We start from the raw sequence: 16,933 nt of genomic DNA, 5'->3' as shown, positions 1-16,933 counted from the left end.
GTGTGGATAGGATTGTGTCCCAGCGCCCTTACTACCAAAGCCTTGCCAGTGTAGGCAACACAGGGAGGGTCACATTGGGGCATTGCAGGCAAGGAAAAGGGTCTCTAAAGGATCATTTTCCAGCCAGCTGCTTCTGGCTCTATACCTGCTTCCACCTTCTGGCTCGCTCTCACTTCCTCCACGTTCCCGCCCGCTGGGAGCTCTTCCAGGCTTCTCTGGCTGCCCAATCAGTGCGCTTGGCAGACACCAGCAACAGCAGGAGCTTCGAAGCCCCTTCGCAGGCTGCCCTGCGAGGCTCTAAGCAGCCACTTCTCCTGCGTGCGCAGCTGTTGCTGCTGTCTGACTCCTTGGCCCCGTGGCACACCTGAGGAAACCTCACGGCACACCAGTGTACCACGGCACAGCAGTTGAAAACCGCTGTTCTAAAACATAGTAAAATGTCATGTCTATACAAACCAAATTTGTTTCATCAACATCCTTTACAATTAAGAGAAACAAGATCTGTGTATTCTGTTTGTATACTTATACTACCAACCCACATCTTCTATTCCTTGCTCTTTTGTCTGTCTTTCCCCTCCCCTCTATCTTCAGTCTGGGTTTGGTTGGTAGAAAACAAAAACAGAATAAGAAGCTACGTGCTTTCAAGCAGTTCTGTTAAATTGAAATCATTATGTGCACTTAAGTCTGTCACTTTCTGTGCAGGCACAGAGGATTTACATTCCGTTGCTGAGATTTGTGATATACAGATATCTATAGGAGTTGGAAGATAAATTTCAGAATCAGTCTTTGTAAATGTAATCAAGTAAACTTGTGGAACTACTATGTATATTTTCAATTAATTCCTGGAATGTTGGTCAATAAGGTTTTACTGAAATGATCAGATGAAAATCCTCCATTAATATGTTGGTGGAAGCCTTTATAAAAATCAGAAACAAGAATTGGGTTGAGGGCCACTAAAATATTTCAGAATATTTGACATATGGCCACTGAAATATTTCCAAATTTAATTTTGATTTATGCTATGTCCTTTTTTTCTAGAAAGATGAGAAAGCAACGATAGCCAAGATGAACCGTCAGCGCACTAATTCCATTGGCCACAATCCACCACACTGGGGAATGGATCGCTCCTTTTACAACCATCTTGGCACTAACCAAGTCTCCAAGGAGATGAAAAGAATGGTAAAGATGACCAACTGTGTTCATGTGATACAATTGTTACAAGTGCATTTCAGTTTGCATCTGTATCTGTACCTATATACCCATGTACACTGCAGTGAGTATTGGGGATGGCTGAGAGTGTAATTCAAACATGCATGTATTAATTATGCCCCCAAGTCAGGGAGCAGCCTTTGAACAACTCTTCTGAAAGGTGGGAATTCTTAGGTTATAAATAATAATGTAACCAAAAAGGGCTGTTATGTTTTAAGGGGAATTATTATATTACCCTTTTTGGAAACCCCAGGATCGCAGGCTAGATAACAAAATAGCGTAATGCAGAGATAATCCCTTGTAGTTTAAAGAGGAGACTGGGAGAAAGATAACTTTCAATCAAAGATGATATTTTTATTACAAAAACACACAGGTATACATAATGCACATGGAAAATGGTAAGTATGTGTTTCTTGGTTCCTAGTACTTGGATCCTGTGTACCTAGCTTTATGGTGGTTGCATGTGCCATGTATTTGGTGCATCCGAGAAGGAATAAGAAAAGAATAGGTTGTAGGGAAGGATTTTAGGGGTCCCTTAATCTGCCTAACCCAGTTGCTAAGATGGGGAGAGAAGGGAGGAATAGATGGGGAAGAAGGGAAAGAGTTTCAGAAACGCAGGATAGTTACCTGTCCCAGGGAGCAGATGGATGGGGGGGTGGAGAGTCCTATGGAGGACCCTCACAACACCGATGTGCTGTGTCCCTGAAAGGGGGGAGCCCAGAGAGCGACCACATTGCAGCCTTTTCTTTTTAAGGGTTTTTGCTGACCCTGGGTGACCCGGATGTGTCCCAGAGCTGATGCGCATGCTCACTACACACACAGTGGTACACGTGGAACAAGCCAGAGAGACAGGATGATTCATGAAGTCAGCTTATCAGCCAAGGCTGACCCTGGGGGAGGGGGGTAGCTTGCTTCCTGTTGCTACTGGACTTTGGAGTCAGGATGTAGCTTAATGGCTGTGATTTAGTTAACAATAGGAGATACTTAAGCAACGATTTAGGTGGAGGCTAGGTATTTAGACTTTGCTGCTAAAGTCTTCCTCCCTTAAGGTGTTTGCATATGCAGTGATTGGATCAGGAGGCACAGTGATTAGGTTAAAACAATACACATTTTTTAGGGGACATTTAGGAGAATAGGAGACATTTGCTTGTCCCTATAGAACTAGGTGATCTGTAGCCATGCGCTTGTGACTTGACTTGGCTGTGGCCTGTATGTTGAGGTCTTGCCTACATAATATTTAGTCCAAAACACATAACCAGATATAAAAATTACAAAAAGAAGAAGGAAAAAGGGGATTTTCACGTAACCGTACTTCTTCTGTAGAGACCTATTACACTGAAAGGCAGTTAGATACATATTTGTCTTAGCATCCCTTTGTGTACTGTAGTGCAGAGAGACTGATGAATCCTTAACAACAATGGCAAGGAACCATTTAAAAATGCTCCACCCTCCTCTCTCCTCATCTTTTACACATGAAAAGAAGAGAATAAAAGTTTCCCTTTTCAGACTGAACTGAAGGTACAAACTGGGGGATATGCGGCTTATTCAAACCACAGTTTTGTGAAACAAACCAGTATCAGTTATGTTAGATCCTGGTTTGTTCCCTAACACTTACATAACAGCATCAGAAAGACACATGTCAGCAAAGCTTCAAATTATGGCATTATCACTGAAAAAAATGAGCTCATCAACAGAAATGTAGCAATTTCTGGTCACTTTAAGTTGCTTAGTTATTTGATTTTTCTCTGTAAACCACTTTGTGAACTGTTAGTTGAAAAGCGGTATATAAATACTGTTAATAATAATAAAAGAAACTCTACTGACCTATCTAATTATTTTCATTCCACATAATGTCATTCAAATATTTGTCTAACTTAATTTGAGATATTAATTGTGCATTAACAATATCTCTTAGCCAATACATTTCCCTTTTAGTACCATATGCACCAAACTAAGTGTCCAAACCTATCCAACTTTCCAGCCTTGATGCAGCCATGCCAATGGGGTGAGTGCAGCATCCTGCAGTAGGTGGAGTCATGGAGGCCTCCTCAAGTTAGGGAATATTTTCTACCTTACCTTGGGGCTGCATGGTGGCTGCATCAGAGCTGGAAAGTTGGATAGGACTGGGCCCTAAGTTAAAGGATGATTTTATAGGATACATCTTCATTGCGCACTGCAAAATCCAGCATATAAGCAACTGCATATCCATCAGGAAAATGTAAATTCTATAATTATTTTTTCTAGGTATGCAAGACTCCATCTCCAAGTTAGGAGCATGCCATTTTGAAATGGGTCCTCTTTCATGACATTTATTTATTTATTTAAAATATTTATTTCCCCCTCCCATTACCAAGGCGCTGGAGGCAGCTTACAAAATTTATTGTATTTCTCAATCTCCTGAATGGCCACCGGTCCCCACAGAGGAGACTAGAAATCAGGTCCCAACTAGGTTGGGAGGGCGCCAGGCCCTGATGTGATACCACTAATTAGCTAAAAAGTTATCTGGAGTGGTGGGCCTTGATGTTGGTGCACCTCTTTTCAGAAGTGGACGAACAGGGGTCATGCCTAAAGATTGGACAAAAGCTATAATTTTCTCAATTTATAAAAAGGGAGATCACAGTTTACCATCCAATTACCAACTGATAAACTTACTCTGTTATAGCAAAATTATATGCAAAGCATTTATTAAACTTATAGACGATAAGTCAGTTTGGGGGATTGAACAAAATGGATTCAGAGAAGGGAAATATACATTAGATCAGGGGTGCCCAAAGTTTTTGGCAGGAGGGCCATATCCTCTCTCTGACACTGTTGGGGGCCAGGAAAATAAAAGAATTAATTTACATTTAAAATTTGAATAAATTTACATAAGTTTACATAAATGAATATATTAAAGATGAACTTATATGAATGAATGATGGTCTTGCAATAGCTCAAGGCCTAGAAAAGACCTTGCACAAAGCAAGACTGGTCTTTCCTTTGCTGCCACTACTGCATCACAGATGTGAAACAGCAAGTAGTGGAGGAAGCCCTCATCCCACAGCTCACACAAGAGGTCAAACAGTCACCCTCACACTGAGAGCAGTTACATTGGGCCAGTGAGGGCTCCAACAAATCTCTGGAGGGCCAGAGGCTCTTTGGAGACTGAGGGCTCCCAGCGGGCTGCATTGAGAGGCCTTGAGAGCCGCAAGTGGCCCCAGGGCCAGGGTTTGGGCACCCCTGCATTAGATCACTGTGCTATACTGTCTACTTTGAGCCCAATCCTGTGCTCAGCAGCACAGCTTCATGCAGCTGAGCACTATTGCAGACATGCCATAAGGCACGTTTGCAAAGCCTTTCCACCGGGCTCCCATCTGTGCTAGCCCAGCACCAGCCGGTGCTGGGCTAGCGCAGGGCGGTCACCCAACCTCCGTGGCTTGGCAATCTCATGGACCACTGAGCCACAGTACGGTAAGCGGGGACAGGGGGGAGGAGGCATTCCGGAGAGGGGGGAGGCCAGCGGGGGGTGGAGAGAAGGCGGGGAGAGGCATGATGTGGAGGCATGACGTGGGGAGTGGGGCGGGCTGGAGGTGTGCCAGGAGGATGGAGGGAGGTGGATCCGTGGAGCTCTGCTCCGCAGGATCCAAGGCGTTCGTGGAGGGCTCCACACCCTACACCAGCACTTTTACTTTACCGCTGACCTTTTGGTTAGCGGTAAAGTGCATAGCACCATTGCAGGGCTGCTTACCTTACCCGGGGGAAGGGGACAAAAGGCCCCTTCTCCCAAGGCGCCTCCCTCGGTAGCCCGGGGCACGCAGGAGCCGGCAGCAGCCATTCTCAGTGCTGCCAAGCCTGGGCACCCCAGGCAGCTCAGGATTGGGCTGCCCATTGACAAACAGGTTAAGGAAATTAACTCTAAATTGTTTGTGGCCTTTTTAGAACTGAAGGCTGCCTTTTGAGCTGGTGGACAGGTGTATCCTCTGGAATAAACTTCTACATCTAGGTATAGAAAGATGTCTTTCCTTAATTACAAAATTCATAAAATTATAATAACAGCAATGCAAACGTTATAAAAGCAGAAGTAAAAACAACCAGAAATTAACAATAAACACATAAATATCCCATAAAACAGGAATGAATGTATGAATTGTCCAATCTGATTCTCAGCCAGCCTGCACAATGCAGGACTGCTGACAGTAAATAAAGTTTTTACTTCTCTCCTCTGCTGCTTCTTGGTCCCCAGTGGGCCTACAGATCTACAGCAGCAATTTTGGTGATGTAAATCTGTTAGGCCAAATGGGGCATATTGATCATTGGCCAGGGACTCCAGATTTTGCAGATACCACTGCTGCTGAGATTGGCCCACAGTCTGACCCAGTCGCTGCCCCAATCCACCCCCACTGCCACCTTACCTGCTGGACTGCAGGCTGCTACTGCTGGCACTGGCATTGGCACTGCTGCCACTTTCCTTCTTCCTCACCCGAACCAAGAAGGTGGAGGGCAACCACAAACCCTTCTTGATAACAGTTCCTCTGTAGTGTGTGTGAGGATGTCTAGTCACTTTTGGAATACAGGACAGTCAAACTCTACCTCGCCCAGAACCTTAGCAAGGTGGAAGCTCTGCTGGGCTATGGCTCCTGCCACTGTATCATTGTCCACTCCATCTCCTCCCTCACTAGCAGGCAGAGAGCCCTCAGGACTCCTCTGCTGTCCTGAGGAGATCATGTCCTGAGGAGATCATTGATCATGGGCTCCAGTTCTTAGGCTAAGATTTAAGGGGAAAGAGCCCTTCAGCTTGCATGAAAGGATCTTGCCTCTGATCAAATCAAAGGCATATTAATCTTTCTACAGAGGAAGGCAGGGCAGCAAATTACATTATATATTACATAAGACTTTCAGTGCAATCCTATGCATAATTACTCAGATGTAAGTCCCACTGTACTCATTGAGGCTTATTCCCAGGTAAGTGTGTGTAGGTTTTCAACTTTAATTACACTGAACCTTCTTGTTTAAATTTTTGTTAAACTAAAATGAAGAAAAGCAAGCTTTCTACTGCAAGTAGTTGAGCTGATCATATTGCCCTTGTGTGTTTTTGCAAATATATTGCGATGAGTAATTCAACATTCACAGTCATGCAGTCTAATCATCTTAGCTATTTCTACTAACACGACTTTGAAATGAATGCTGCTGATATTATTTTGTTCTTATATTGTTTTTATGTTCATGCCTTTCATATACGGTTCTGTCAAGTAGGCATCGCATAATATCTGTCCAGCTGCAGCTTTTGTTCACATAGAAACCTCTCTTGGCTTCTTGGTCATGCAAACTCACAAGGCATGACGTGATTAAGAGATTCTAATCAAGCTAGCATGTAATTATAATTAGATGTTTCTTTGAATTGGCGTTAGAAGAACACTTGCATCACCCTGTTCATAGACAAAGGATAGTTGTGCCAAGAGGTATTACGCATCATGTTGTTAATTAGAGTTTGCTATGTCTAGCTGGTTGTTCAGAGGGAAAACATTATTATTTATTGAAATATCATACTGAGTTAAAAAAATAAACAAACCCTCCACTTCTTGCAGGCTCTAGCTAGGAAGAATCTTCGGAGTACCTGAAAATGGTGTGACTTTTGTATCTTGCATTACTTGCTTGTAAAAGAAGTAGTATTTTGCAGGGGAGGAGAATTTTGTGTTGAAGAAACCAGCCTCAGGGGTATACTTAGGGCAGGGGTGCTCAACACGTCGCTCGCGAGCTACCGGTAGATCGCGAGGCAAAATGAGTCGATTGCGGACCCCTTAGTATAGACTAAGGGCTCCGTGATCGACTCATTTTGCTTGGCTGTCAAATGCGCTGCTCAGGTTTTGACGTGGCCGGAGGCGGCGCATGCACAGCGTGCACCGCTCGCGCTGAGGGGGGCCAACCGCTGCATCCGTGAGTGCCACCTAAGCCGTCAGCAGCGCGTGGGGCGGGGCGCGAGCATCAGGAGCGGCGCCGGCAGAGCGCCGAGGGAGACCGATGCCAAGGAGCCGCGGCGGAGATGAGCAGGAGCTGCCCCGGCTGTGGTGCATCCCCCTGGGGCGGTGGCGCAGGAGCCCTTGGCCAGCGGGGACACTCTGGTTGCTGCTGCTGCCCCGCGCGGGCGCCGCTGTCCCCGCCTCGGGCGCCGGGCGCTGCGAGGCTGCGGCCGGCGGGAGGGCGGGCGCTGCTGGAGGCGCCGCCGAGACCCCTTCCCTGGGGACAGGTAAGCGGAGCCCGGCAGGCAGCATGGCGCGGGGCAGGGAGGGCGGTCCTGGCGCGCCAGGGTGGCTGCGGCTGCAGTCCTGGCCACGATCCTTACCTGGGAGTAGCCCCATTGACTCAGATGGGGCTTCCTTCTGAGTAGATCTGCCTCTGAGGCTGCGATCCTCTCCTCACTTACCCAGGAGTAAGCCCCATTGACTAGCATGGGACTTACTTCTGAGGAGACACCATAGGGTTGGGCTCTGAGGTTGCAATTCTGTACACATTTACACAGGAGTAAGCCCCACTGACTCTAATTGGACTTACTTCTGAGTAGACATGCATAAGGTTGACCCCAACACATCTAATTCTGTTATGGCAAATGCTATTATGTTGAAATGCCAGCAAATATACTACTATGAAGCAAAAGAATTCACTGGAGGCACTGTGTATTGCTTAGCCCTGAACCAGGGAAACTGCCAGTGCCTGATTTTTTATCTTTATTGATTTATTTCACTATGTAAACTGCCTTATATACTACTTTTCAACAAGGGTAGTTCATAAGCTGTCAGCAGCTACTGTCTGGACTATGCATCCTTGGCTGATGCACTTCAGTGCAAGTCATCAAAGTAAACTCAAGTAATTATAAAAAATGTTTATAGTTAATTATGTTGTGTTGTGCAATATTGGCTCATGCGGTTATGCAAGGTACACCAACATACATTGTACACATAAATGTTATATGTTATGATGGCGCGAACATTGTAAAAAAACTCTGGTAGATCTCTGGGCCTTGCTGAGTTTCAAAGTAGCTCTCCAGCCAAAAAAGTGTGAGCACCCCTGACTTAGGGGATTTGGGCCCTGTACAACATGCATTTTTCCTCCATTGCCTAAGCCAGTGATGGTGAACCTTTTAGAGACCGAGTGCCCAAACTGCAACCCAAAACCCACTTATTTATCGCAAAGTGCCAACACAGCAATTTAACCTGAATACTGAGGTTTTAGTTTAGAAAAAACAACTCATACATTAACATCTTTTACCTACTATTACTTGTAACCCGTAATGAACTTTTCCTCTAGAAATTTGTCCAATCTCTTCTGAAAGGCATCTAGGCAAGTTGTCATCACTGCTTCCTGTGGCAAAAAGTTCCACAGACTAATTACATGCTGGGTAAGGAAATATTGGCAGGGAAGAGGTGGCTGCAATGGGACTTCCTTCTGAGTAGACCTGCATGGGCTAGGGCTCTGAGGCTGCAATCCCAGCCACACTTTCCTGGGAGCAAGCCCCACTGACTGTAATGGGACTTACTTCTGAGTAGACACGCAGGATTTGTCTCTGGCTGCGCTGCTCACCCCCAGCTGCGCCTGTGCTGCGGAGGAAAAGCCTCTCCTGGCGCTGAGTGGGCAATTGGAAAAGCGGGCTACAAAGGTTCAAATGGCTGAGGAGGAGAGCAGCTCAGGATTGGCTGGTCTTCAGCCAGTGAAGGGCCCTGAGCCATTCTAACAGAAAAAGCCAGAAGTCTGCTAGATGCTAATTGGCTGAGCCTGCTGGAGAGTTGGGGAAGGGAAAAACAGGGCGAGAAACAAACTCGGGGCAGGTGGGGGCAACGGAATGAAGGGAGAGGAGGCAGCAGTTTCAGCGCCCCTCTCCAGGCTGCCTGGCTCAGCGCGCGTGCCCGCAGAAATGGCTCAGAGTGCCCTCTCTGGCACGTGTGCCATAGGTTCGCCAACACTGGCCTAAACAGTGTGGGAGTTGGCGCATTTGCAGTAATGTTGGACTGAAAATTGTACTTCCTCCTTCCTCCTGGTCAATCAGATTTTGCAGGTTTTTGAATCACTACAGAAACATGCAAACCTGCTTACTTGTGGTGATGTAGATTTTCCGAGAAAGAAAAATGATTTAGAATATTTTCCATTGCCCTGAATAGATTGGAATCTGATTTAACATATTTGACTTTTATTTTACAAAGAAAACTAAATCAGCCCTATTAGTTTTACAGAAGATAAGCCATCTATCCTTCAGATGGACAGTACCTTTGCCTAGATCGTACATTAGAAGTTGGAAAGGAAAGAGTTGGTAGTCTAACAGCACAATCCTATATTCTCTAAGTAAAATCCCCATGGGGGTTTAGAACAGCCTGCCTATGTAAACCACCTTGGATTAAAGTCTGAGGAGAAATCTGACAATCAAAGAAAGGCGATATATAAATACCTGTATAAATAAATAAATAAATTCTGGACTCAGAAGTAAGTTCATTTGTGTTCAATGAGGCATACTCCCAAGTATCTGTGTATAGGACTGATGCCCAAGAGTGGTTTGTTACAACTGGATATTAGACAGAAGAACATTATATTAGTTCTGTTGATCATAAGTCAGTTCACACAACCCAAGAAGCCCAACCATGGTTTATTGGGTAGAAAATGCAGCTCAAGTCTGCATGCTCCCACCTCCTCTCCATGTATTTCCACTACTCTGGCATGGAGCTTTGTCGCTACACATCTTGGTTAGTTTAAACCAGGGGTCTCCAAACCCCAGCCCGGTGTCCAGATGCGGCCCGCAGCAAGCATCTTTCCGGCCTGCGGCCAACCTCTTGTCCCCTGAAAGCCTCTGGCCCACTCAACTGAACATGACCAGAACTGTGCTCTGATTGTGTCTGGAGGGTCTTCTGAGGGCCAGAGAGGCTGAATAAATGAGCCCATTCATTCATTTATTAATTCATTTATGTTCCATCTCTAATTAATTTATTTAAATTTTATATTTAAATTTTTTTTCCGGCCCTCCACACCACACCAGATATTTGATGTGGCTATGTGATGCTGCCTTGGGTCCACCATTGCTGCTTCTGCCCCCCCCCCCCAAAAGTTCCTTACCATGAAGTGGGGATTCTGCTCTGAGGTGCAAAGTAGGTCTTCGCTAGTTTGAATCTCACCTCTACCATGAAGTCACTTAGTAGCTTTAAACAAGCTACTACTTACATGGCAGTAAGATAAATAAGGGCATTAAGATAATACACATGAACTGCTTTGTACACTAAAAAAAGCGCTATACAAATGTTAAATATTATTGTAGCAACACCTTTGTTGTCAGAGTTTTCTTGATGAAGAGGTTGACAAGAGTTCAGTCTCCAGGGATCTCAGCACAGAGCAATTAAAGGACTATTTTCTTTGCATTAATTAGCCAAAGTGGGTGAGATGGGCATCGGGTCTGTGCACCAAATGTGAGAATGACAGGAGTCTGCCAACAGCCTAGGGAAGTCTCTTCTCTCAATGTCATTTAACTCTTTGCTTTTAGGTTACCTTTTCCCAGTCCAAACAAAACAAAGCAGAACCAGGACAAACTAATATTTACTGAGTCACAAAGAATCATATTTTTGGCATATGTCTGTGAGATACACTGAGGAGTCTAGTTCCCATTCCTCCTTATTTTGGCTCCTTTTTTCCCCTCAGACAAGTGTCACATTTCTGAATGTAATCATGGAGATATTTTTACAGTAAGATTTTGTAGCTATGAGCAACTGTTATTTCTGAGGTTACTCGGAAATAGTTGGCAAATTTTAAATGTTTCATTACTAGTCCACAGCCATAGACCCTAAGTCCATTGCTCCCTCTGAAGCAGTGATTTGCCCCACATGTTTTTCTAAAGAGACTTTTTAATATGTTAGGCATACGTTTTTAGAATAGGAAAATTTCTGAGATTTTGCTTATGTTTTTAAGGCATTAGTTTGCTGTTTCATTGACTGAAAATATGAACAAAGGTCTCCCAAGGCCAGCATACTTTATGGTTTCATACCCAGGTGTCTGCAAATGTATTCTAATTTTAAAAATAAAAATATTGACAGCATAGCCTGGATTGACTTTGGTAAAAGTCCTATCCCTACACTCCAAATCTCCAAGCTCCACTAAATGGAATCTAAGAGGATTTTTGCTTCCTGTGTTTCAGTTCTGAAGTTGACTCTCATCTTCACTTTTACTCTAGGATTCTGAAATGAGAGGTAGTGACCTCTAGAGAGTATGGATAAGATAATTCTATTTGATATTCCTTATTTGTTTTGATGTTCCACATTTTCAGTCTCTAGAGGTTGAAAGAAAATCCTACCTTTTCCGTAAGATTCAGTCCTTAACTTGTCTTCTGGATCGTCCTCCTTTCTTTCTTTCCCTGGCAGTAAACAGGATCTGCCATAGCCTAAAAGTGCCCCTTCCACCTTGTCCTTGCCAGCAACAGAAAAGAAATCGGAAAGGCAAGTGAGGGCAGACTGTAGGGATCAAAGCACTGCAGAGTATTTAGACGGAAATGTGAGAGTGTTTTTCTTCCATGGAAACATGGAAAATAAAAGCAGGGTATAAGTCTTTATAGCTTCAAAGATATACTTTATGAACTTTTGAAGCTTCCTTACATGGAGTCAGTTGATTTGTCCATCTCATTCAGTATTAGCTATACCGGGATGGCCAAATTGTGGCTTATATGCTACATGTAGCTCATTGACGTATAATGTATGGCTCTGTTAGATATGTTGGCTGAGCTCCTTGTATCTCAATTAATATAAAACGTAAATGATTTTTTTCAAACTTTATAATTATTCACCTGGTATAAACTGAGAGTCCACTGGGTTAAAATGTATGTTTAATGTTCATGGTAAGTAAATATATTTAAGAATTTAAATGCTTCTTAAATATTGCCGCTCTCAAACATTTGAAATTTATCATATGTGGCTCTTACATTAAGCAAGTGTGGCCACCCCTGATCTATACTGTGGGTCAATGGCTCTCCAGGATTTCAGGTAGGGATCTTTGCCACTCCTCTCTAGAGAGACCAAGGATAAAACCTGAGATTTTCTACATACAAAGCATGGGATCTACCACTTAGCAACAGCCGCATCTCCACAGCTGAAAGTGGGCCCAATCCTATCCAACTTTCCAGTACTGGTGCAACCATGATGCAGCCCCAAGGTAAGGGAACAAATGTCACAGCTGCACTGGCACTGGAAAACTGAATAGGATTGGGCCAGTGTGGGTAATTCCTGCTGACATCTCAGAAGCCAGAGTAGTGGTTGAGGTGGAGCTTCAGTGTTCTTCATAGGTCCTCCCTCAACTAGTAATATCAGAATTATGCAAATTTTTCCACCAAAGTAGGTGATGTTTAGCAAAGTAAAAATGAGAGTATATCTGGTCAACCACTCAAACATCTGAGTCTGTTTGTAAAATTTATGTATTTGTAAGAGCTCACAAAAGGTGCAGGGATGGACTGCAGATCTAGTACACCATTTAGTTGTAACATTAGCGTGCTCAACTGCAGTGGATTTCTCTGTTAGATGAATTTGTTAGCAGGGCAGTATGCCTCTGCTTAAATGCACAAATGTTCTTCTACATAATTGGAAAAACGTATCTTTGAAGTGTTTCACGCAGCTCTTTCTAGTGCCTTTTCATAATCACAATCAGAAGATCACTGTTATAAAACATTTAGTTTTATTTTAGCTTTCAAGTAAGACTTTTTATTTCCTAGCATTTAATTCAATTATAAGGGCCAGGGTATTCTCATTGCCTGGGCCAGATCTGTCAACATGTCAAAGGCTAGATATTCAGCTCTAAATCAGTTTTAGGAGAGTGCTAAATTAAAGAACAAATCAAAAGGTTTTTTTTTAACTGCTTGTTCCAGAAGTCCAAGAATTTCACAACAATCTGTCAGTCCTTTTCATGTTGAATAAAAAGCACATGTGTCATTCTCTGGAATGACTAACTGGCCATGATAAATTTGGATCAACATTATCATACCTTCTTTCCCACTCCATTACTCTGTCTGTTTTAGTCGAAGGCCTAGAAAAAAGCAGCCTCTTTATCAATATTCAATATTATTAATTTACATTACCATTTCTACTCTGAATTAAATGTATACAAACAACATGCACAGGCGTCCTTTCCCATATATATGTAAAAACAATTGTGAGACAACAATAAAAGTCCTGGATTCTGGTTTCCTCTATAAGCTGTCAGTTTTAAAAAGAAGGGGGGAGGGAACCAAGATCCAAAATCAGCATTGACTTGCTAACACTGAACTATTTTGTTTTTATGGATTTGAATGAGGGCAGCTCTAATTGGGGCAGTGTTACATCCCCATACCCTACCGCCTCTTCCCAAGGAGGGAGATTTATGTCAAAGGGATTGAGGAGTAACATCTCACCTCCTAGCTACTTCAGATAAATGCATGGAGTCTGGAAGCTATGCTGCTTGAAGGGAATTTATTTATACAGGTCACTAGTGGAACAGTATGCAGGTAAAGGTTCTTCACTGCCCCAATGACATGGTGCCCAAATGGCCAGAGCCTGAGGTAGTTTGGCCCGCCACCTGTTGTTCTGCTTGTGCGGGTGGCTTCACTGTCTTTCAAATGGAGTCCTGGCATCAGGAAGGCTGGAATTGTTAAGGGGTCAAATGGAATCCCTGTTGGAAGGGGACCCTTCTTCTACTGTAATAATAGGTGCAGGGGGCAGCTTAAATCTGCCAGGGGGGTTGCCCTGCCTCACTTTCCTGCTGGCTCTTATTCCTCCAGCTTCACTCCTCTTCCTTGCTGGTCTTCTTCTGTTCTTTGCTCCTGTATCCACCCTCTTCTTCTCTCCTTCCTGCTGGCACCCTTTCCATTTCCCACCCTTCCCGCCCACTTGCCTCCATCTTACTCAGTTGCTCCTTGCTTCTCTGTCTACCATTCCCCTCCTCTGTGCACTCAGTTTGTCTTCTCATCTTGTCTTGCCTATCCTCCTCCACTTCCCCCTTCCCTGACCCTCTTTTCCTCCCTCTTTAAATCCTCCTGTCATCCTTAGCCCTCCCCTCCCCCAAGACGACTGTCAGGTGGGCTGCAGCTGGCATTTTGGGGAATCCTGACACTCGGCATGACCTTATCATTGAGCATGGGATTGGGCAGGCACACCCCCACATTGTTGCACACAGTTCAGGAGATGGCTGCAGCTCACAGGTGGACATGAGTTGAAAAATAAACCTTAACTTAATGTTAGAATGCTTACTTGTCCACTTGCTTTCCAATTAGATCCAAATTAGAGCAGTGTTATCTGACTTTTCCTCTGAGCATGTTTTAATATTTGGTTCTTCCCCATAACATTAATTGGATGAATAAAGAACCTTTGCCCTGCCTTTCTAGAGTAAGTTCTTTTTGAAGCATTCCCAATATTAACTGAATTTTGCTCATCTGGAGGTCAACTATCTTTGGTCTCATTGAAGGGTCCAATCCAGATAGGGCTGGCACAAGTCCCTTGCACTGGCCTGAAAGTGTTGCGCCACTTTCTGGGGAGATAGGCCAGGGCACAGACATGCACCAGCCTCACCGTGCCGACACAGGCCCCGGTGGAAGGGTGAGTTGCGTCAGCCAAGCTCAGCTGACACAGGAGTCTGGTGAGGTGTGGAGAGGGTGGGAGGAGATGAGAGGGAGGTGTTTTGGAGTGGGGAGAGGGCGGGTGGCAGGTGCTCCCAGAGGCTGGCGGGCAGGGAGCAGGAGTTGGGGCCAGGATCCGGTGGTTATGCTGGATCCGGACCCCGTTCACAGGCAGCATGGCACAGCTCCGGGCTGCTCGAATGTGTGCCACTTCATCAGGTGTTGCAGATCCGAGTAGTCCCATTGGGGCCACTGCAGTACGACACAGGGTAAAGGGAAAGCCTTCCCCTTGGCTTGGGCTGTGCTGCTTTTAGCCACAAACATGCACTGAATGCAGCGCAGGCCTGCTGGACTGCCTGCTTCCAGCGCAAGTTAGAATTGTGCCATGTTCCATAGAAAGCTCATCAGTCCAGTGAACCCAAGCCCTCCTTCTCTTGCAAAGAGGCACACCACCTCTCTCATCAGATATATACTAACGTTTCTAAACGTGCTCAGCAAAATGGTGATTGCCTGATGAGTGGTCCTCAGTGATCCAGATCCATCCAGCAGCTGGACCATATTTTGTCACTTGTCCACACATACACAGGATATTGCGGATTGAGAGCTCTTAGATCAGTGATTCCCAACCTTTGGGAGCTCACGGTTCACCAAAGCAAAAATTGGAGTGATCATGGACCATACTACTCCCCTGCACACAAAAAATACAATGAGATTGTAATTAGAGAATATTTAATAGAGATTTATTATTTCTAGAGAAGATTTCTGGGTTACAGCTTTTGTTGCAAGCTGTGACTGCAGGTGGTCCATTTTCTGCTCTCTCTGGTGGTCTGTGGAGAAGCATCTCCCAAGCAAGTGCCCCCCATGGACTACCAGAGACAACAGAGAATTAACTGCCCACAGCTGCAGCTGACACTTCATTGACAGCTACAGACTTTTCTCCGCCTTCTCTGGTGGTCTGTGGGATAGTGCTTGCTCAGCGACATGCTTGATCAAAGGTGATCTTTTTTCTGAGATCTAGCAAACCACTTCTTAGGGTCTCATGGACCACCTGTGGATAATGGGTTGTATCCTACCCTTTTTTTCTGCAATCAGAAAGCAGGGAGCCCCAATCTTCTCATAACCCCCGGTCCCTTCATGCCCCAAAACATATCCTGCTCTGGAGAATCCCCGTCCTTCCAGAAAGGTTTTTTTGGGGGGAGAGGGGGGGGGAATAATAGAGGACTATCAGACCAACAAGGGAGCAAGAAAGTTTGCTTCTAAACACAGTCCATAGGATACAACCCATGGTTTAAAAAAATAGTATGTCACAAAAGAAGTACAGGAAATTTTACATCTGTTATTATCTTCTAACCACTAGTGATTTTATTGAGCTATGTAAAAGAGCATATCCCGGTTGAATATTATGGGTTTTTCTTAAATGATATCCAGCATTCAAGTTGTTTTTGGGTAATAATTGAAGTCATATTCAGGAAATATCCAAAAGAGAATTGTCGCTAAGTGTTTGGGGAACAACAAATCTTGTCAAATTGACTACTTTTTTAAAGGACAAATCAAACTTGCAAATGCCTAATCAAGCATGGAGACACTCTATATAATTTTATGTTGTTATATAAATTGAAAGATGGGGTTTTACAAAGGTCCCATGTGCTGTAAATTTTGGTTATTTTTAGAACTTACCCAAACTTAGTGGTGGAAGGATAGAAAATGCTTGAAAATATGAAACACATGTTCTTGGGTTTTTGTCTTATTTTTGTGTAATTTTTGTATTATCTTTCATATTATTTTTATATTTCTGTTTATCAAGTAAGTAAGTACATGTAGTGAAAATTAGACCATGGTGTTCCCGTGAATGAGATTCAGTCCCAAGGAAGTATCTCTAATATCCACAGAAATGATGGATGGCAAGGCAGACTTGGAGTCCACAATTTTTCCCTTTATGGTCAACTTTCCTTATGCCCATCTTTAATTCACTGTCAAACTCAGTTCTGCGCATTGACCTATAGTTGTTAAATACTACGTTGTCTTGACACCAGGCTCTGTCAGCATGATGTTGATAAATGTATGTTCTAAGTGAGTCTATTCAGTCGATGCTTCAGAAGTCTTCATTGTGCTCAAGGTCATTTGCTGGCTAATTTTATTTTTTTTTCT

At 44.1% G+C, this 16,933-nt stretch overlaps 1 protein-coding gene across 4 annotated transcripts in view; it reads left to right on the top strand.

Moving 5' to 3' along the window:
* The window catches only part of ADCY5 (adenylate cyclase 5), a 289,872-nt gene that overhangs the window by 231,002 nt on the left and 41,937 nt on the right, over positions 1-16,933 (top strand). For all 4 annotated transcript variants that reach the window (XM_066611798.1, XM_066611797.1, XM_066611796.1 and 1 more), the window contains one exon: positions 1,039-1,179. In XM_066611798.1, coding sequence (XP_066467895.1) covers positions 1,039-1,179 — 141 coding nt within the window. The remainder of the gene's footprint in view (positions 1-1,038; positions 1,180-16,933) is intronic.

Source organism: Tiliqua scincoides, chromosome 1 (assembly GCF_035046505.1).
Source record: "Tiliqua scincoides isolate rTilSci1 chromosome 1, rTilSci1.hap2, whole genome shotgun sequence".
Taxonomy (NCBI): Eukaryota; Metazoa; Chordata; class Lepidosauria; order Squamata; family Scincidae; genus Tiliqua; species Tiliqua scincoides.
The sequence above is the reverse complement of the archived record's forward strand: the minus strand, read 5'-3'. Positions and strand labels throughout refer to the sequence as shown.